Below are 22,567 nucleotides of genomic sequence, written 5' to 3' on the forward strand. Positions count from 1 at the left end.
TGTAAGCCTAAAATAAATATAAATTCTAACTTAAATTATGCAAAAAATGCAAATTAAATATACATATGAAATGCATTTATGTCAACAAAAGTAAATGATATACATAAATGCATTTTCAAGCCAAATGCACTTTAGTTTATATGGACAATTGTGAGTGAAATGCACAGGTCAAGCAAAAATCTGCTATTTTGCAAATGGCAAATACTGTGGTGCATGCTTCAGTTCATTTAACAATGACTTAATATGTGTTATGCATAAAATTTTAAAGTGTTAAATGAACAGAGAATATTGGATTTTCATTTGAGACAAACAGAGCTAAACAATGAAAAACAAGCAAATTTCTTTAACCAATGTCTAGAGTCTTTTCACAAGTTTAGTTTAATTTTAATCAAACTAAACTTAATTTACTACCTTTAATGTATCTGTAACTATGCATCTCTGAGACTTGAGAGACTTTTTTATGTCATATTTACAGGTCAGACCAATCGAGTATTTGCTGAAATAGAATTAAACTCTAGAGCTGTTTCACATGTCTTGTTACATAAAGAAATCAAAGGTCCCTGCCAAATCCAATAGTTTAGCAAATGGAGTGGTGTTACCAAACACCATATCATGAACAGCTGTGTCTGTGTTTCAGTTTTTTCCTGGAATTGCACAAGATGTTAAAAGAAAATCAGTCATGCTTCCACTTGGAGCAGCATTCTTTTTTACTCCACAGTATTTGTATACAGCTTCCCTCTGTTCTGTATGATGCTTTTTTATACCAGCTCTTCCAAGTCTGCACGAAAGAGTGCTTGTCCTTCTTCAACACTGAGACGATATTTGCTGTCCCTCTTGTACAGTACCCTACATCTGTTGTATGCATTAAAGTTGGGGTCTAGCTTTACACACTGATGTTGACAATAACCATAATGTGCAAATAATAAAATATTTATGTCAGGATTAATCCAAATTGGCTCTGGTTTTCTAATCGCCTGTGCCAGTGTAAACTGTGTTTTGGCATTAAAAAAGTACTGTCTGTATATACAAAGACAACACGGTGATAAGATTGCATGCAAGAAGTGGAAAAGGTTTTTATGACTGACCCTGTTGCATACGCTTGTGTTGACCCTGCAGAAAAGCCCTTTCATTTTGCATACACTACAGCTGCATGCAAAGCAAACTGACAATAAAGTTTGGTTTGATTTGATGTGTATTACTGGGATTTCCCTTCTGAAGGCACAAAATATAGAAAGGAGAATATTTAAATCACCTGTGCAAACTGATTAACTGTTTGTGACATGCAGTTTGCTGCTAATTGTGTTGATATTTAATGCAGAAAAAAGCATGGTTTTTTGTGCTTTTTGTGCCTGTGTTCAGAAACCAAACTTTTGTTAATGACCCATAAAACTAACCACACCTATGAGTACCATTTGGGGATTGTACTACTAACAAAATAGGCTATTGTCAAGTTGTGAAAATGTTTAAACATACATTGTCCAAACACACAGTATTATGACTTGATTTGCTTTTGAACATATGTGCTTTTTAGGTATCACATTTAGTTGGAGGTAACTTAAGCCAGCTCTAGGTTAGGCCGACCGTCCCTGTGAAAGAATGCATTCATCAAACACAGGGGCTGGAGGAAAATTTTGTTTGCTGTGAAGCAGTGTTGCTTCATCAGGGCAAGCAAGGTAGGCAGAGCTTGTCCAGTGAACTAACACCAACTAAAATATACCAGTGTGAAAGTGATCTGTCTCCTTGCATTTCACAGTATTATGTCATAAAACTGCTCACTTGTTTGCATCCATCCTTTAATTTCCTACCATCTTGCGGCCACAGTTGGATATTGTCTCTGGAAGCAGGCTTTATTCTGCTTGACTCTGGAATCTATACGGGGCCAGCATTATGATGGAAATGCCCTTTCGCAAAGCTTAGCTGGCAAGCTGAGAGACAATCGGTTTTTCTGGTACTTTGCATGTCCACAAACTGCTGGGCTTTGGTGGGAAACTCAGAGGTATGCTAGAAAAGCTGACTCTGCTTTTACTACTCTAATATCAGTTACAGACTACATGTTATGTGGAGACAGAGCTAACATTAGTACATAAACAAGCACTCCATGATTTATCATCTCAACAACAAGGTTTTCTCTAGCTAATCACCTTGGCCAACCTGTGTGATGTAGCGGAGTTAGAGTATAGTGTGAAAAAGTTTTTAATAATTCCTTCAGCACAACAGCAAAGAAAGCATCAATGATGGAGAGGGGACGTCAAATCCTGCCACGTCTGGTTTAATAAAGCAGACAAGTTGCACAGGTGCAGGCTCGGCCATCACTTTCAGATTATCAGCTATGAGAATTCACTTGGTTGATTGGACGTACTAAATTTAACCCCAGTGTTTCGCTAAAATATCAACTTCATTTTTTATTGATATTTTTAATCCCAGTGAGCTCATTAAATTGCTTTTTTGTTTTTTTTTAAGAAATGGCATCCTCACAGGACAGCGACTATAAACACAATTTTACAGAATATGATAAATTACAGGAGATTAGACAGAATATAAAATATTTAAAGCTCAAGCTCAAACATGCAGCAGTAATACCGATTCATATAACAACGCAAGAAAATATTTTTATGCAGCATAATTGCTATTTGTTTTAATACTTTAAGTTAAATGCTCCAATAGTTCACGGTTTACGAGGAGTTGGGTCTGTGAAGGTTCTCAGTCATCCAGGTCATCGTAGTCTAAGGAGCTTGGAAAGAAAGGTGTGTGGACTTCTTTAAGTTGCTTGAAGACGTTTCACCTCTCATCCGAGAAGCTTCTTCAGTTCTAGGGTCAAATGGTTGAGACGCCCAGATTTAGGGACTCTCCACCAAGCTCCTTAGACAAGGAGTTGGGTATTTTCATAGTGCAGTATAATTTTACTAAACAATTCCTCCAGTACTTGTAATTGTCAGCTAATGCTAAATCTTTTGATGGTAAATACTAAAGTACATTTTTAAAATAATTCTTCATCCAGAAACAACTGCCGAAAGGTTAAGACGTGTCCGTGCAGAGTACAGAAAGCTGCAGGAGGTTGTCAGTTTATATAAAAGAATAAAAGATCAAAAAATCATAAAAAGATCTGTTTTAATCTCATCTAATGTGTCTTGTTAAGCATGTTTCTTCCTGTCATCATCTATACTCGCCTTTCTGTGAAAGTCACCACACACATCACTGCTGTGAAGTAACAGTAGTAACCACTGAGCCACTGTGCTGCTAATTTCATATTTTGAAATGACAGCAAGAAAAAAAAAGCTTCACATCTTGCCTGGCAATATTTCAATCAATGCTCATCAACTACTAACTCTAACATTATGCTGATATTCACAGGTACACTGCCTAGATAAGCATGATGCAACTGAAATAATGTTTGACCTTTGAAGCTCATAAGAACAGAAGATCGGGGGGGGGGGGGGGGGGGGGGGGGTTTCCAACAGCTCTAGTGCCAAAGTCGAAACGAGAAACAGTTGTCACCATCTATGCAACAGCTCGGTGTATGGTTGAAGAAAGACTGACTGTTAACATTTAACGATGTTAAGTGTCTATAGCAATAAAACAGTTCATGATATCATTACCTCACCCACATTTCAGAATTGAAAACGCAAGAGGACTCAGATTTGATATTATGTTATAGCCAGCCAGCCAGAAAAAAAGGACACATAATGGAGTTCCACTCCTGGATCTGTCCAAGCTGTCCAAGTTATAAGCCTATACCTGTACCTTCACGCTCTCCAGCGGGCAGAGTGCCCTCATTCACTGAATCTGAGAATGCCACGGCCACAGAAATGCCGCTGTCCATTCAAGAGGCGCGCTAACCTCAGCCAACTGCCAGCTTTCTGAGATTTAGTGCAAAAAGTTAAAACTCTATGCTGCTGTACCTCATCCGTCCTCTTTCAACAACGACTAAATAAATGCTGGCTGTCTAGCTGAGAGCTCTCGTTTCACTCCCCACAAATAAAACCTCTGAGTAAATTGTGGCTACGTGTTCATTAAGAGATGAGTGACAATGTTTAAACTCTCCTCCGTTAGACTGGATCACGCAATATGCTGCACTGTATGTTAAGACTTCTCTACACTGAAACCTGAAGAACAGGTTACTTTTTTTATTTTATGGAAACAAAAATGTGTGGTGGGAAAAACTACAATAACGCTAGATGTAGTGAAACAATAGGAAGAAAGCTGTTATTCAGGCTAAAAAAAAAAATCATATCAGAATTAATCGAGATATGAGACGGAGGCAAACTAATAAGCAGGAGGCTCTGTAATATTCTCCACCACAGGGAACCACATCACACTTCACCTAGTGACAGATTACGCTGTTCTAAACCAACATAATGTTATTTGTACTTTATGAGTAACCTCTTACTCCCTAACGAAGGAAAATGATTTTCAGATGACTCACAGTCTGCATACATGACAATGATAGCGCAGCACAAGAAGACAAGCATATCAATCAGCATCATTCGGTGGAGTCTAATTCCACACTTCTAGGAAGCACGCACATTTTCAGCAGTCGAACAAACTAATGTTAAATGCGGATGCAAACACCAGGTCTCTCATCACACGCGCGGCTTCGGTGCTTCCCTGTGCAACTGTGAGATTTCAAACCTCTGCAGAGACCGTCACCTTACATAACTAAGCCATTAATATTGATTGTTTCCAAATTTGTGAACGGAGAGATCTTGCAATATGAAAATAACACCCTTTCTTCTTTCCAGTAATGATATACCAAAAGCCCTTCAAGGCCTGTTCTCTGACCCACTCAAGTCTTACAGCAGAGCTTCTGCTGAAGTAAGCCGTTTCTACTTATAAGGTATTAGCACTCAGGGTTAAAACAGTAAACGCTCTGCATGCAGGATAAGCAATGTGCATCCTCAGAAAGTCTAATACAGCTGCTGTAAAGAGGGAAACTGCGCTTAAGCGAGTGTCTGCCGCCTTTCAGATGTTGGTTTCCGTGCCTGGCCTAAAAAGCCAGAGTCTGAGCGTGGAAGCGTAATCCTAAAAAATGTTTCAGAAGTCTGTAACACTGCTGTGAACTATAAATATTTTTTTACTGTTTCTTTTTTTCTCCTTTTTTATTGTTTTATTTTTTTAAGCAACCCTACAATCAACTCTGCCTACGCAATAACCCGGCTGCAGCTTCTCCTTAATAGAACATGTGTTCTTTCAATTGAATAAAGCAATTATGGCATAATATCTTTATGAAAGCAAGCTTTTCTTCTGCTCTCCTGCATGATGAATGCTGTAAATATTTCTAGATTATTACATTTATAAGACATCTCCATCGTGACCTCAGCTTGGGGGTCTTTTAAAACAACCAGTGGCCTTCCTTTGTAGCATTACAATACGTTGTCATCTCACTGTAATATTTATTAATGTTCTAAAGGTTAGACGACTGACCGTAACAGAGTGGAGTTAAAGTTTCTAATGCTTTTCCCACCTGTATGAAAGGCTAAAATACAAAACAGGATTTGAACTACACAGTTAAACATGAGAAAATAATTCCAGAAATTTAACCATAAGCGATGTCAGACAAATATTTACTTGCAATAAGTTTTTGAAAAGTTCTCAAAAGTTTTCTTTAAGCCCTCCTATGCTAAATAATATCCAACGATAATCTGTTTTCTTTGTATAAAGGCCAAAATAAAGTTTCCGTGCTGAGAACCTCCTTTCAAAGTGCAGAGATTGCCCCAGTGAAGACATTTTTTTCACCCATTCAGCATTACATAACAGACCAAAGGCGTTCTTTTTCCTGTCTTTCTCTTTCCCAGACGCACTTTAATCCTGTGCATAAAAGGGTGGGGTGAATATGGGTCAGCAGGTTAGGAGTGTCTCAAAGTCAGACTTGTGAAAAAAGAAATCAATCCACGAAGTCTCCCAACTACCTGTCTTTGCCCCGCTATTACATAAGCGCGCAGGCTGTGCCAGCCCACAAAGTCACACAGTTTCGCTTGAGCGGTAAATACATATAAATAGTCGCTGAACTGGGCTGTTTTTTCTATATAAAACAAGCGCGGTGATAACGAGGAGTAAGGGGGGGTAACCACTTTATAAAGTGAAAAGATCTAAGATGATGATTTCTGCTCTCAGTTGCGCGCCTCTGTTTATGGCTAAACCTGTTACATAACCAGCTTACATTCCACAATCACCATATCACACTCTAAATATACCCTTGCGCACAGGAAGAGTGCGCTCACAAAAAAGAAAAAAGAAAACGTCGTTCAATGAATGAATGTCACATCTACACCGGTCGCTTCGCTGCCATGTATCCACACCAACTCTGCTTGTCAGGAATCAGCAGAGAAAGCACTATTTCTTTGAACTTGGGTGAGCCCGGTTAGCCTGTGCTGGATACAGCCGAGAGGGGGTGTGGTTAAATACTGTCTTGTACTGTACAACATGGACGGGACGTGATGGATAAATCGTGTAAAAAAGAAACAGTCCTCATGCAGCAATGCAGACGTTTTGACGGGCTAATTGCAATGTAGGGCTCGTTTGGCTTTCATTGTCTGTTCGTATTGAAGGGAGGGGGCTTAATCGCAAAAGGCGTGCAGAAGCCTCCAATGCTTGCAACACTGTTTGCTGGCATTAAACAAATTCCAGCTGCTGGGGCGTCTTTTTCCACACAGGAATAGCGCAAATCTGTTAGCTGGAAATGTAAAAAAGGGGGAAAAATCCATCCAGACGGTACAGTGTGTTGTATAAGGCACTGTGGAGGACACGTCTGTGCGAAGGCGAATAGCACTAATCGATAAACTAACCCACAGTTTCCCAAAGTTCACTTTCGACTCTGTGACAATATCGCGTTAGAGCGAGCACGTTAGCCCGTTTTGGCACGAGGAGAAGGTCCCGTTGGTCAACTCCGGGTTCCTGGATAATTGATTAATCTTGCAGTCAGAGTAAATGTGACATCTGTGACCGTATCACCCCCTATGATTTGAGCTGTCAGCAGAGCCTAAACACCAGGATCCCACACCGAAGCACTCATTACGACCAAGTGGGTAATCGCCGCTGTGGTACTAAATAAAAAATAAATAAAAAGCTGTGTACCTGTGGTTGGGTGATTTTTAGACAGTGTGCAGTTATTCAAGGGGGACGCGATTTAATTCATTTTTGAAGTTTGATGAAAATGTCCCCGATCGCTCCGTATTTCTCATCAAGTGAAAAGGGGGAAATCGGTTCGCTTACCTCTGTTGGTGCTGGAACAGGTCTGCCTTCGAACCGGGGCTGGATGGTCCGCTTTCCGGAGCGTCTCCAGGTTTACCGGGGTTTCCCTGACCGGGGTAGCCGGCTCCGAGGCGCTGTTGCCCGGGTCGCTCGCTGGATCTGGAGGGGACTCCATGTTGAATTTCAGATTTATTGTTTAACTACCGCTGATACTTCAAACTAATTCTATGCGATCTGTGAGCTCCGACACCACGTCTCGCTATCTAATTTAGAAGTAAGAAATGAGAAATGCGAGTGTGTCTGGAGGTGGGTGTGTAGGTTTGATTGTCCACTAGCAGCGCTAGTGAGAGCTCCAGTCATGCAAACTGGAAAGGGAGAGGTTGTCAATAGTCGAAGAATAGATGTAGGCCTGAAAGTAATCCACGCTGATCGACCCCGCGCAGTTTTGCATGGTAATATCGATTTTCTATTACTGTCTAACCATTTCCAAAGATTTTTTACATCTCTGCATTTGCTTATATGCAAAATAAGAAAACCGGGATAGAATACTATGAATTATAAACTGCAAAACTGCACAGTGTGGCCAAAAATGCATCCTTGTGCACGCAACTGCGCCTGTAGCTACATAATCTATTTCTTTTAGGCTGTCGATCTAAAAATAATCAATATAATTTTAGGAAAACACTTTATTCTTGGGGTTGTTATTTTATTTTTGCTTTAATTTAAAAAAAAATCCCTGTTAAATATGGAACTTTTATAATTATCGCCATATTACCCATCTCTCTTCTCTCTAACGTCAGCCAAAAGCTGTAGGGGTGCAGTGAATATTCACTTCAAATTCCTTCACTGGGCTTGCCAGCCATAAGCATATAGGAGTCTGTCGGCTGCTCTCAGCCAAGTATTCAACTTTAACGTCCAAGCATTCAAGCGGGGATAATCAGAACACTCTTCATTATTTTCATCAACATCATCACAATTAACATAATCATCATCATCATCATCATCATCTCCACCATCCGGTGGGAGGAGCGTGCTTCGCCTATTATGACTACTGCTTGAGCTCTTCCCGTCACTGGCAGAATAAGCTGCGTGTCTTCGCCGTGCGTGATAAAAGAGCGGATTGACAGAATGTGCGTGAAGCTGCAGCGCCGTGCATGGCTGCCTTCAAACGTCACTCAGCCGACCGCCGTCCGTATCCCGCTTTTTTTACAAACTCCATGCTTCCTGCATGTGATCAGCGGGCAAGCTGCGAGACTGAACTCCGCCCCTTAAAAGCGGCGCACGTGGACTTTGACATGGTCTCGCTGTCTCAGCAGAGTTAGGCTGCGTGTTGCCAAATACCCAACGACATTACACATATTTCTGTAATACATATATTTATACTGTCCTGAACATTTGCCTTCATACAGATGAGCTTCAGTGCATACTGGTTAACTAGGCTTCTGACACCACACAGTATGGTAACTAAGTAGCTGTTGCTTTGTAGTAGTGTAGTTTTATTCTAATTTATACTGTCTTATACGGTTAACATTTTCTCTAAATAGCTTAAATGAAGCATGATGTGGCTCTCACTGATTTTTGATTACAGTGCACTCTAGTTTATGATAAAGGAAAGCTGGCAGAGCTGCTTGTTTCTTATGTATTATTATTCTATTAATACAATAACGATGAGGCTGATAATATGATGCAGGGCAATAAAAAAAGGCTATGATGTGTCTCTATTGAGTTCTTTATTTAGCTTCAACGGGCCAAATGTGACTTCCTTCTGTCATGATGTCAGATTTGCCGTTTGGCTGTAGTGACTTAGGGAAAATGTAGCATTAAGTGCAGCTTTTGAGAGTATCGCACAAACTTTATTAACGTGAAGGTGAATAGTGACAAACAAAGCCTTGGGGGGGGGGAACGTGAAAGAATCCGCATATGTAAATATGATTTATGCTGTTTCTAATTTGTAATTAAGCTGTATCCAATTTTAGAACACATAATAAAGAAAGGTGTTTAATCCATGCAAAACTACAGATCAATGCTACGAGACATACTAAAATATGCAGCATTTTAAGTATGGACTAATAACATGGGGTACTTTGTCAAAAAGAGTCAGTTTTCATGTTTTTATTACAACACTCCTGCACGTAACTCAGCAACAAGAGCGTGATATAACTTTTGGAGTTATGCTTTGCTGAATGCCGACTTTTTGACAGAAAGCCAGAAGGAATCTCTCACTGCCAAGCGAAGAGGCCAAGTTCCATTCCTTCTGCTCAGCTTTAGCTTCTCCAAATTTCCCCGACCTTCTGACCTGGTGCAATTTGACCGCGTGAACCCCGCACTCGCATTCCACGCCTGTTGAATGCTCAGCGCTGTAGCAAAGAAACTTGAGCTTGAGACGTAAACACACTCAAAATGTTACATCTGAAAAATGTACAAATGTCACATCTGCGAAATACATCCTGGCATGTGCACGCAAAGGCAACCCCGGTAAACTGCACACTGTACACAAGTACATGCAAACACTCCTCCGATAAGCACACGTGCAAAGGAAAGCATCGACTTTGCTACACAAACAAAAGCGGCAAAAGCGCACACCAAGACCAGCACCGCCGTGTGTTTAGACCAAACAGATGCAAGGACAAGCTTGATGTTGCTGCTTTAATTTTTGAGTTAAAATGAATTATGCTGCTGTCACATCGTTGAACAGGGGGAAGGATGTGGCGGATGTGAAGCGAGTAGAGTAAGCATGCCTGCCGTGATCAGATGATTGATTAAGCTGACATTGGCTCAGGGGTGCAACACCGCTCTATTTTTCTCCCTCATTATGTAAGGCTATATTTCAAATCAGGAGTGCACTGGAGGAAGACACCAGAGACATGAGACAGGACACCCTTCAAATAAAAAGTTTATCAGACAACAGCCAAGGAGACTGATGAGTTTCCCCTCTAATCTTGTCTTGGGAGTGGCGATAGAAAGGAAGAAAAAAATGTGTTTGTCAAACCACAGGGTGATCTGTAGACAAAAAGGTGCGAAGAAAAGGAGAAAAAACGGCAAACAAAATCTGAGCACAAACAAGCTCTTCACAATGCTGTAAAGTCTGTTTAACACTAAGGGTGAAGGTGATATGTTAGTCTATGATTGATCACAATTTATTTATTTTTTCTCCAGAAAAAGATAATTTAGTGTCTGTTTCCAAGATAGTAATTCACTAAAAGACATGCAGAAAATTTCTCATGATTTAAACCAGAACACATTTAGTTTACTATGCGAAAGCGACTCCTTTTCTTGCTCTCGTTTATTTAAACAGGAACAAAATATGAATTCTCGGAAAGACACTTCTCCCCATCCAGACATGGTGACATTTCTTTGTTGCCTTACAAATCGGACATCAGAACCAGAGCCCAGTGAACACGCAGTTCTGTGCATGCTCATGCAGTGCAGTGCCAGAGTGTAATGAAAGAGACATATTAATGGCCTCTCACTTATTCATGGGTCGGAAATGAAGAGGCACAGTCACATTTTGAAACGGTTGACAGAATAAAGAGCCAACATTGGGGAAATGATTGTATTTATGATTTCAGTCTGACAGATGAAGGTATCAAGAGAGAGACTGAGTGACACATTTCTGACAGTTCAAAGTGTTAAATGATCTGATGTGTGGCAATATACTCGAGTACGGGGGCACACGCTCTCATATATTCTCACTTTAAGAATCAGTGCCTCATAAGTGCAAGCCTGGGAGGCAGATAAAAAGTCATTGCTGTTATTTCAGCAAACACAGGAAGTACAGTATTTTCTACAGTACATACACATAGTGCACACTTGGAATATAAAATCCGAAAGGCGATATAGCTCAGTCCGAGATGGCTTCACACTTTTAGGGTTTTGGCAAATGCAGGTGAATCTAACAGTGTTGCTTCCTCGGAGTGTAATCTCTCCCTCAGAAGCAGCGCCACTAGCACCACCTAGCAGCATGTTGACCACAGTAAATCACATCACGGTATCCACACTCAGCTTAAGGTTTCTAACGCGTTCTTTGTAAAGGGAAAACTTTCCACCTACTGAATAACCGCTTTAATTCTGAACTTCCATCTATTATTTCTTCTATTTTTTTCAGGGTTGACAATAAAATGTAATTCACTACCCAGCCTCTGCTTTTCTCCACATTAAGACTTCAGTGACATTGAGATTTCCAATAATTCTTGATAGGATTTGTACATGTGACATTTGATATTTATTTTTCATAAACAGTCTTACAGCATGCTTCTTGGTCACAAAGGCATAAAATCAAGACAGTCAGATGTGTCACACTGCACTTTTTCATGCCCAGTCAGTTACACGATAATGCATTCATGCCGTCTAGATGGGTGTATTATGCCAAGTACCCTAAAACACTGAACTGCGCAAGAAATAAAGATTGGCAGCTTAGCTGAACTCCTTTCTATCAGAGCTAGAATTGACTCATGGCATGTGCATAGAGTTCATATGACTGGGGACTGGAATCATTTTCTCAGTTAAAAATCACAGGGTGAAAAATGGCGTGGTTATTTGTGCCTGACAGAAGTTAAGAGCTTTTCCCTGAGGACCGCTGCCTCCCAACTGACCGCAAGGCAGCTTTCTCCTCCAGCATCCGCTCACCTTGTGAGATCACACCCCTACACCGGCTGCTGGGAAGGTACACCCCGTAACTCGGCAGCAGCTATGCCGTCTGTGCATAAAGACTCTTCGGTGTTTTTCATTTGTGCTTACAGTCTGTTTCTATTTTTGTTTGCGTGCAAGTTGTCGGTAGAAGTGGAATTCAGCGACACAGCACAGAGGCAGGTATATTAAGTGCAAGGTCAGGGTTTTATACTTGTGTAATTAGTAGTGTAATTGCTGCCTGGTTGTAAGGCTTATCAGAGAATCCTTAGTGGCACAAACAGGTCCCACAGGAAGAGATCAAAGCTGTGTCTGGGGAAGGAGGATCTCGATTAGAGATTGTGCTTTAAAGGTTCAGAGGAACGAAAACAACCCCACACTGTGGATGGAATACTTTATATTGTACTCATAAATGTAGAGTTCACAAGCAGTAGCCAAAAAAGTAAGGTTACCTACTATTAAACAGTGGTAGACCATGCTTGCTTTCCACTCACCTCATTATATACACAAACAATGGTAACGCTATAATATTGGATGCTGTTCTAATTTGCATTGTCTTTAAATAATTCCCAGCTTTTGACAAATTATAAAGTTTATACATCAGTAACGCAAAAGTATAACATTCTATATGTGATATACACTGTCAACATATGTGCAACCTTCCTGGAAGAATCTTAACTGGGCGGACAAAATATTAGGAACACATAAGATAATTCAGCTATGGCATCACCTTCCCTTATAACCCCAGTAAGGCACAGGAAAGCAGAATTATCTGCTCTTGGAGAATCTCAGTTGAACTGGAAGTCTGTAGGCGTCATAAAAGCGGAATTTATGGCACAGTTGTTGTACTGGAGTCTATTTGCATGGACATTTCTAATAAGTCCTAAATGTTATGCTTTATCCCCGATTTGATGTTGATTAACATGCTGTTTCAGTAAAATGCTAATGAATTGAATTTGCAAATCCCAAATTACAGCAAGCATTGTTTTGACTCATCTATCAACAAAGCACCAGGGTCGCCAACCCGTTCTATTGCACGCGACGATGAAAACAAGACAACAGCACACTGCATGCTCGATCCTATCTGACAATCCTCACCCATCCAATATTACTGTGGGGTCTCTGATGTTGGGCGGCTGCTAATTTAGCCTTTAGCTCCATGGTACCGTAAATCACAACACTCAGGAAGACAAATGTCAGAACACATGTTGCCAGACTGTGTCTTTGAGCAGAAGATTCCTTTAATTGGGTGTGCAGGGACTGGGTCCAATCCCCAGCAACCTCCTCTTCTTCTTCCTTCCTCACTCTCCCTCTCTCTTTGCCTCTCTCAACATACTAACAAAAGGCAGTGAGATGAAAAAGACAGCGACAACCCATCCCTACTTTGTGCCATTATAGAACAGACACACTAGGGGTAAAGAGGTACGATGCTGAACATCAAGGAGAGCTTTATATAACTCTCTTTTTATTTGCCTTGTTTCATGTTTATTTTACTTCTTCAAGCTATCATGTCTGATTGACACTGCTCCCTGTCATAACAACCATTATTCATCGAACCAGCTTATGGAATACAGTGATAGCTTCTGGATATATTTGTCTGAGTTTAGGAAAATGTGTAAAGAATCAAAAATGCTCTCCAAAGTATGTTCGGTGTCATCTCATCATCAGTGTTATGATTCCACCCTTCCCCTTCCTCTGTTCACGCACACTCTGAACTTCAGCAGAGGGAATAGAGATCATAAAGAATAGATATTCAAAGGCTTTAACACAAAAAGACTTTCCTCAAAGCCTGCCTCTCTCTAGATCCATGGGACTGGAGGGGGGTGAAATGTCCACACAGTGAAATCACAGAGTTCAAGTGAAAACAAGTCATTTTAATTCTTTTAAAGTGTATTGTACAATCAAGGAATCACACGATTATGAGCAGTAAATATTTCATCACTTGCAACGAGATTTGAACATGTGTACAAATTGAAAATTTGCAATTATGCCAACACTCACGTTCAAATGATTAAACCTCATTTCCATGTTGATCATGTTGGAAACAGTATTTCCCAACATGATCTTCTGGCATACCCTGACTCATTACTCTTGGTAAGCTACCACATTAGTCAGGAGGGAATTAATAACATGTGACTTATTATCATTAATCATCACATACATGAAGACACATGTCACTGCCCCTAAACAGTTATGAATGAAATATTTTTCAGCACTCATTACTTGATGTTTTTAATTTCCCTCTCCTGTTTTTTTTTTTTACTGCTTCCAGTATTTGTCTTTTTCAGTTTTATTCTGTGCTTTATTTTGGCGTATGTCTAGTTTTTATGATATATTGGGCTGTACTTCAGACTTGTTGTGTTATGCTTTGTTTCTTTTACCTTTTTTGGGGGGTGTATTCGACAAGAAAGCACATTAAAATAATTTATTTCAAAAATACAAAGATTACTTTCTTTTTCAAAGTAGTCACTTTATGCCAGTCCTCCTTTGGCATCCAATGCTGATTTCAGGTATTATATTTAGTACAAATCACCTTCTTGCTCTGCTGGGGTAAAAGCCTTACACCCTTACATTTACCATGGTTTTTATTAGTTTTCTATTAGAAATTAATATGCAGTTATCTGTCATTATTAAATCCAGCTTATCCTAATTTAACTCTCAAGTCATCAGTCATTTGTTACTATTGGTGACTTTACCCTAACTCTGTTTTTATAAAATTGTTCTCTCAAGTTTTGGTCATCAGGAAACAAACATATTTGTTATACCTGATACACATCAAAACGGGTCATATTTTTCCAAAAATATTGATTTAGTGTAGGTTTAGGTTTAGGGTTAATACCTATGATGACTTAGACCTCAGAGGATTAGGGAAATCATCCAGCCGGATAGGTGTAACCAGGACCAACGCATTCTGATTCACTCTGTTAATCTTTTATGTGACGTATGGACACACCCTGTGTCTGTGATGTAATGAAAACAATTGATGTATTATGATGTGACAAAATGACGTTAACGATCCTGTGACAAGCTTAGAAGAAGTCACTGTCAAAACAGCAGTGGGTCATCTCAGTTCCCAAACGGTTACTGAGTGTTGCTGAAAGAAGAGATGATGCAACCCTGTGGAAAACAGGCCCCTGTCCTAACTTTTTTTTTAGAACGGTGTTGCTGGCGTCAAATTTCAAACAAACATATTTATCAAAAAAAAAAAAAGAAAATGTATTATTTGTAACATTTAATATTTGATGTGTAGCTTCATAACATATTTATTTTAAAAAAGATACAAATATATGAAGCTCTTCTAGAAAAACCATCTCATATCACTTTCTACAAGAAAAAGCTGGAACTGGAAGAATTTTAAATAATCCAGTGATAAACTAGGGCCTGAAATGATGCACTACATACATGCATGCTAATGACTTATTGACTACTTTATATGGACCCATGTGTGCTCACATTTGATAATCTGATAGTAGTACAGAATGCCTTATGTTAAATTACCCTTTATACATTCTATTGTGTATAATTTGTCTATATAAGAAAAAATAAGTATGACTACATATTTAAGCAAATTTTGTTGTCGTTAAATTGTTTTGGGTGCAAGAGCTGAGCCCAGCTATCATAAGGAAAAAGACCATCAAAATCCTTATAAGGGTACAGTGCTCTTCTCTAATCATCCTGCCCAAAATGACCTCTTCCTTCGAATCAGATTTGAATCAGCAACTAATGAATTTCAACTGCTACCACTATAGTCCTCCATGCTACTGCCCAAGCTATCAACGGTATACTGTAACATGCCTTACAGTGATCAGTATCGTAATGCTACACCACTGTACCAAAATGTTTTATATTGCTTATGTTTCAAGCATATTTTTTTGCATTAGTGTGAGGGAAATCTGAGATTCCATCCATACTTTGCAAGTAACATTGGCAATAACAAGTCAATAGACATATAGACTATGTATAATTACCAATATCATTAAAAGTAACCTGTATTATTATTATTGATCAAAGCTATGAAATAGATTATCTCAAACATCGTTCAATCAGTTCTATGCTAAGATCAGTTATTTATCACGCCATATTTACAGATCCATATCTGTACAAATTATCTGATGATATTTTAATTTTATTTTATGGAATATAATATTTGTTGTAATATGTACTATTTAATTAGTGGTAGGTGGTCTTTTCATTGTATGTAAAGTGCTTTATAACTTTTGAAAGATATTGTCTAACTAAAGTTATTATTATTATTATTATTATCATTAGTAGTAGTACTAGTAGTAGTAGTAGTAGGGGCAAAAAAAAAACAACTAGCCTGCAGCACTGTTTAAAATTCTTTATTTTTTATTTAGTGGTGAATAGGATGAAATATTGGTGACATTTAAGTTACGTGGGCGACATATGATGAACGTGATATGTGAAACAAATGCAAAGACAAAACATAAAATTACATCACATTTCCAGGGGATGAAGAGAAAAATCCACAGAACTGGAATTTATAATAAATGATTTTTAAAATATACAATTGTTAATAATAGTTCTATGTGCAACAAAGTCCATGCAAAGGTTTGTTGAGATTGGCCCAACCAGTAAGGAGATATGGTACCTACAGATATATAGACACATAGTCTAAGGTCATTCTAGTAAGATTATTATCATCATCATTATTATTACCCCATTATAGTTTTGTTAATAACTCTTGCTCTAACAGTTAATCTACATATATATATTTTTAACATCCCTAACAATCTTTATTCACATTTTTACTAGTCATTCAAATCAATAATTCATACAACTGAATCATTACAATAAAAAAAAGGCCAATTTTTTTATTCACACTGACTGAAAAACTTATTTAATACGGGCAACGTATAGGTCAGGTTCATGTCTAACAATTGTTTAATCCATCTTATACAGTTAGCATTAGTGCTGATTGAGATTAACTGCATTTAATTGGTGAGCATCAGTTATTATTTTTATACTGAACTGAGGAAAAAAATCAAAATTCTAAAATTCTTTAAGTGCTGACATAACCAATAAGTGCTATCATAATGGCATTACAGTATCAGTTTTGAACATGCAACAGGGTAATTTAAGATTTAGTTGCACATTACATTTTTAAAGTAACGTAAACTGTGTATACTGTGTTGCAAACCCCCACTACTGCAGAAACTCATATTTTCTGCAATCATCTGTCATGTGATGCACATCATTTCTATTTGTTTAGGCAAGGCCCCTCACAACAGTGGGAAGCGATGGGCCATGAGCTGCACAGCACCACTCTAATGAGCAGAGCTGGACACAGACAAAGAGAGTCTGGACTCTGTTCAGCATCTCTTCCCGTTATCTGGCTCTGGTCCAATACACAGAAATTAATTCCTGTTCTTCTCAGTGATTATTTGTTCATGGGTACTACTCTTCCCACAAAAGCTGCCCAAATTTGAATTAATATGCTTAAATAAATGACATTTTCTGCATGAAACTGTTGTAATCTGGAAAGAGCATCGGTTCACTTTAATGCGATAATTTTGCAATAGACAAACACTTCATCATAGATTTTAAAAAAAACTTTAAATAGAAATGCAAAAACATTTGGAATGTTTAAAAAAAGGACAGTGATTTTTAAGTTGTTATCAGTAAAATAAATAAAGATCAAAATATTTTCCACTTCCTTGATGAGCAATCAGACCATATTATCATTAAAGTGCAATCGTGACAACAAAGTCGCCGTGGGACAAACATACCATTGTCTTGCTGGTTTTAAAACCTGTTTCTTTAGAATAAAGTGTGACCAAACTTAAAGTTTTTGAAACTATTTTTTGAAAACAGTGTGGGTTGCTAAACAAGAGTCTAAAATCCACCAAGACTAAAATAGACAGCCTGTAAAGAAAATTACATAGAGACAACAGCCAAAGCTGTTGTTTTCCCCAAGGTTTTCTAAAGCCTGAATTGTTGACAGTAATGTTTGTCTTCAACAACAAAACAAGTCTCTTCTCTTTTTCTTGGTTTTTCCCCAACCAGACCCCATAGTGAGCAGCGAGCACCTTTTATTGATCAACGCAAAGTCCCAAATAAATGAGTGCAGAATGAGAGCTATGCTCCAGGGAGTTCAGGGGAGCAGGAGCTCCATAGGTTCCCATCAATTTTAATCATTCCACTAATGAAGAGGCTCCTCTCTGTTGGATGTCCATAACTCACTGTGCCAGAGCCTCCACTACCTCAATCAAATCATTTTTACACAGCTCGCTTCTCTTCATAACTCTAATGACCTTTTCAAAATAAACAATGCCTGCATTAACATAGCTGAAAAATTGCTAGATATGAATAGAAAAGTTAAGTGTTCTACAAAAAAGTGCGCAGAGGAAAGAGCAGGTTAATCAAGCTTCTTTTAACTTGTGTGCATTTTTGTAATAAATTCACAATGAGTATCTCGTGACATTATAATATATTAGATTGGCAATTTTCTCATGTAGAATATTATGTTTGATTCTGAAAACCAAGAGCTAATTAAATTCATTATTATCCCTGTTAAACGTTTATTATTATTAAAAGAAAAAAATATTATCTGATATGGAAATTTGCTAAAGCCTGAAAAAATCCACATACAATGCAAACAAGGGACAAAAGTGTTTCTCAAAGGGCATGCACATAGAAATTTGATCATGTGTCTAAAATACAATACTTCACTGGCAATATTGTATGCTGCTGCTTTAACTATAATATACTGTGTCTTATTTTATTTGGTGCGCAGCTGCTTTTGTCAGTAAATAAAACCTCAAGCCCACAAATATAGCTAAAGAGATCTGGGCCTTCCTGGAGAGAAGCTCCTCGTGCCACGATGGTGTGTAATCTCTTCCTCTCATCCTTTTTTTACCCTCTAAGTATTTCAGAAGTTATTGAAACTCCAGAACTCAGTGAGCTAATGTTTCATGTACACACATATACACACCCCCGCAATCATATTTTACTTCTCGTGACGTCCAGAATCTTTCTCCAGCATCTGCTCCGCTCACTGTAGGTAAGGGAAAAAATCCATCACCTTCCCCCTGGGTTTGCATAAGCCTCTCAAAGAGGTGAGTCACTGCCATTGGGATATTTGTTGCCACGTCCTGGGATTTGCCCTGTCTTTCCAAATTTGAGATCTGAACTCTGTGTTGTGGGCATCTTGGCAAAATGCTCCAGTTTGATTTAGGGCAATGAGAAACATAGGGTATTTGCATTTAAAAGTCACACTAATATTTCAGTATTGACTGGCTTTTGCAGTATGAGCCTGCTGGGACTTTTATTAGCATAAATTTACACGCTGTGATTTTATAAAAAATGTAGGAGAGAGTCAGTGAACATAAATGAAACCCATCATACGCCATTTGATTCAATTCTACTGTGGTACGACACTATTATGTGGAGGCATTTACTCTTCTCTGAAAACCCACAGTTTAACTGGAGTACTCTCTGGGTGATCTCTCAACTGGAACACATTAAATTCACTGTGATTAACAGCCTGCACTGAGTGCCTATGGTGAACATTGATGTTTGATCTTTCATTTGTGATGTAGCACATAGGGCGCGCTTTGTGTGTTGTTGTTGTAGCCTGTGGGCTACAGTGCGCTGTGTGCGCACGCAGGGGCAGTGGGCCAAGTGGACAGAGACATTGCTCTCGCCTCTGCAGCTGGCGTGACCTCCTCATACATCCACATTAAGAGTGGATGTGACCAGCTCTGGCTTTGCTCTTTACACATCAGACTGGGAGTACTAATGACATATTGCTGCATTAGTGAACCAAATATTAGCGTAGATTTAAAAAAAGAAAGAAAGAAAGAAAGAAAGAAAACTGAATTAATAAAATTAATAGAAACTAGCTGAGTGTAAATCTGCTGCAACTGACAGACAAGGATAAAATATTTCCGAGTGCTGAACTCAAATTAAAGAGCAAAATAACGACTGCAACCTGATGAGATTGTGTGGCAGGCGTGTCTATGTTATAATTCGTCTGTTATTATCGATCACACTAAACAACCTGATGGAACTGACTGAAAGTCACCTTGATATAATTCTGGCAATCAATCATTCGAAGCGCACCCTTAGTCATGGCTGGCAGTGCCATTAACATCACCATGGCATCGTTTGGTGAAGAGGACAGGGCTGTTCCGCTGTGATTAACACAACGAAGAGTCATATCCTCCTGTCCCACTGCAGCGTCTATTGTTTGCCATTTAGCTCTCTAATCTCTTCTGGATGCTTCATCTCTGAATTTTAACAGTCCCACAATGTCTCAAATGTCACTCTGAAAATGTCCATCTGTGAGATACAGTATGCTGCCTCTGGGTTTGTATTTTAAGCCATGCATTGTCAAGCAGTTGAATCACAATAAGGAAATTTACCGTGGATAATTAGTTGAAAATAAGATGCAGAGAGGTCAAACTATAGCTTAATGTTTCTTTTTCTTTTCTTCTTCTTTTTTAACCAGACCTCTTAAGCCTTTTTGTTTGCTTTGTAAATAACACTGAATACTCAAAAGGCACTTGCACTCACTTCAGTTGCCCCAGACTAGACCTACTGCTTAGATAAATCAGCATGGACATATGTTTTATCTGCAAACAATTACAGTGTTACTCTATAGTTTGACCTCTATGTAATCAACTTGTTTACTAGTCTAGTGTTTACAGTGCAATAGTGATCTGGACATAAGACCAAGCAATCTGTTCTTCTCATAATCACTTTATGTATTCCACAATCCAGGTATTAGCTGTATTGCTGCCAGTGTTCCCGACAGAACCATAGAGAAGCTGCGTACTGAACACCTGGTCTGGGATCAAGGAGGAGAACACAGCTGCCCTCTGGTCTCACATGGACTGCATTCAGAGGCGAACTATGGGCTTCCTAAAGATTCTGTGTGGTTAGGAGACATATGGCTTAGGCTAGTGTTATGTAACCCTCAACCCTCACCATCTGCCTGGAGGCCCAGGTGTGTACAGTCTGCCAGCCTCCAACTGAATCCAGCACCGCTGGAGCTCTGTCATTCATGGCTTTTTAATCTCGCCACCATCCCCTCTCTTGTTCCAATTACCAGACATGCACGTGTACAAATAAGCTGTATTAATAACTGTAGAACCTCTTCCCAATTTGTCTCAACAGACAAAGGAAGAAGCTTGTACAGTGGATGTGGGAGGGAAGATATGGGGGATAGTCATGGCTTGTGAATGCTGACAGGAGGGCCCAGTGCACTGAGCAGGCTGGGAGTTATTGGAAAATAAATCATAAATCATCTCACCTCAGTGACAAGCAAAGGCCCTTACAGAGCACATCTCCAGTGTGGCCAGTCTGACTTCATCTGATTCATCTGCTCTTGCAATGTTCATGCTAATAAAGCTCTAACGAGTATGCATACACCACTCCAAGGATGGATCATTAAGGAGAAGGACTGAGACATGGATGAGGAAGGAAAACTTGTGTCTCACTAGCAGAAATAACTTTGACCTTTTGTATGAGCACCACTAAGAGTTCATCCCACAAACCTTCTCTTTTCCCATGAGACATCTAGACTTGTCTCTACCCAGAGGTGAGTTAGCCAGCAACCCACCCCATCACAATATTGGGGGGAAAATCTATATAGGGACTTGATACATCGTGGGGGGGGGTGGCTTTACATCAAACGCGCCGACAGGCTTGTAGTCAGAGTGCAAATGCTGCAAAACCAACAAATGTATTTGCCTTTATAAACACAGTGCATGCAGTCAGGTGACCGAGCCATTAGTAAATATTGAGTGGAGGGCTGTTCCAGTAGCGTGGTCTGCAGATTTATCTGTGGAGAGGGAAGTACAAAGATGAGCCCCCGTGAGGATTCAGTTAGAGATGGCTTGTGTTTGATCACCCATCAGGTGTCAGCGATGTTTCGGCTGTTAAAAACACAGGAGAGGCTGCCGCTCTTGTTTGTGCCAAGCACATCTCTTCAAAGGGCCTCGGAAGCTCTGTAGCTCCTCATTTAAATGGGAAAGTTTCTTTCAGCTGGTAGCAGGCGCTGGTGAATCTCCTGTTGACACAGGACATTTTTTTTCTCTGTGAAAACACATCACTGTTGTTTTTCTGCCTGGTGGTGAGAAGGTGATTAATGACCAATTTTGAGATCGTATCAAAGCAACTGTGCTGTTCTGCAAATTCACCTTAATTACTACACACTATTCCAAGAGAGGAGAAAGAGAACATCAGACGAATGCTGAGAACAGAAGAGAGGCTGACATTTTCAATGTTTTATATATTTATATATATGTATATGTCTACCTTAAGACTTAATCATTTTTACTTAGACCTAAAACGAATGTTTTATTTCAATAAGCTTCAACCACAAACTCTGTAAATAACCAATGCAAACTTGGTCTCAACATGTAACTGATCAATTTTAATTGCCACAGCCCTCGCCCACCCAAGTACAAACAGAAAGTTGAAAGTAAAAGAAAGAAAAAAGTAAGAATGAAATGTATTCCTGCGTACTATGATATGGTAAATGTTAGCGCCTGCTGCATCGCACTCCATATCACTTCGCTCCATATGAAAAATAGTTTGCTATTTTGGAACCCCCTGGCAGCCATAGTGGATCACCACAGACCCAGAGCTCATTTATCTTTTGTCAGAGATGAAGCCAAACTAACGCCATCTCCTGAAGCTGCTAAAGAATGAGGAGGGACATAGGGAGGGTAAAAATAAACCTGGAGCCCAGGTAGCTACACAAAGAAGTCATTCTACAAGTAATGGG

General features: G+C 39.3%; 1 protein-coding gene across 1 annotated transcript in view; it reads right to left on the reverse strand.

Moving 5' to 3' along the window:
* The window catches only part of roraa (RAR-related orphan receptor A, paralog a), a 188,621-nt gene extending 180,061 nt beyond the window's left edge, over positions 1-8,560 (reverse strand). The window contains exon 1 of the mRNA XM_082542137.1: positions 7,210-8,560. Within this exon, the coding sequence (XP_082398263.1) occupies positions 7,210-7,363 (154 nt within the window). The 5' untranslated portion in view covers positions 7,364-8,560. The remainder of the gene's footprint in view (positions 1-7,209) is intronic.
* Between the last annotated feature and the right edge of the window lie 14,007 nt (positions 8,561-22,567).

This window comes from Aulonocara stuartgranti (assembly GCF_965226115.1).
Source record: "Aulonocara stuartgranti genome assembly, chromosome: 7".
NCBI lineage: Eukaryota > Metazoa > Chordata > Actinopteri > Cichliformes > Cichlidae > Aulonocara > Aulonocara stuartgranti.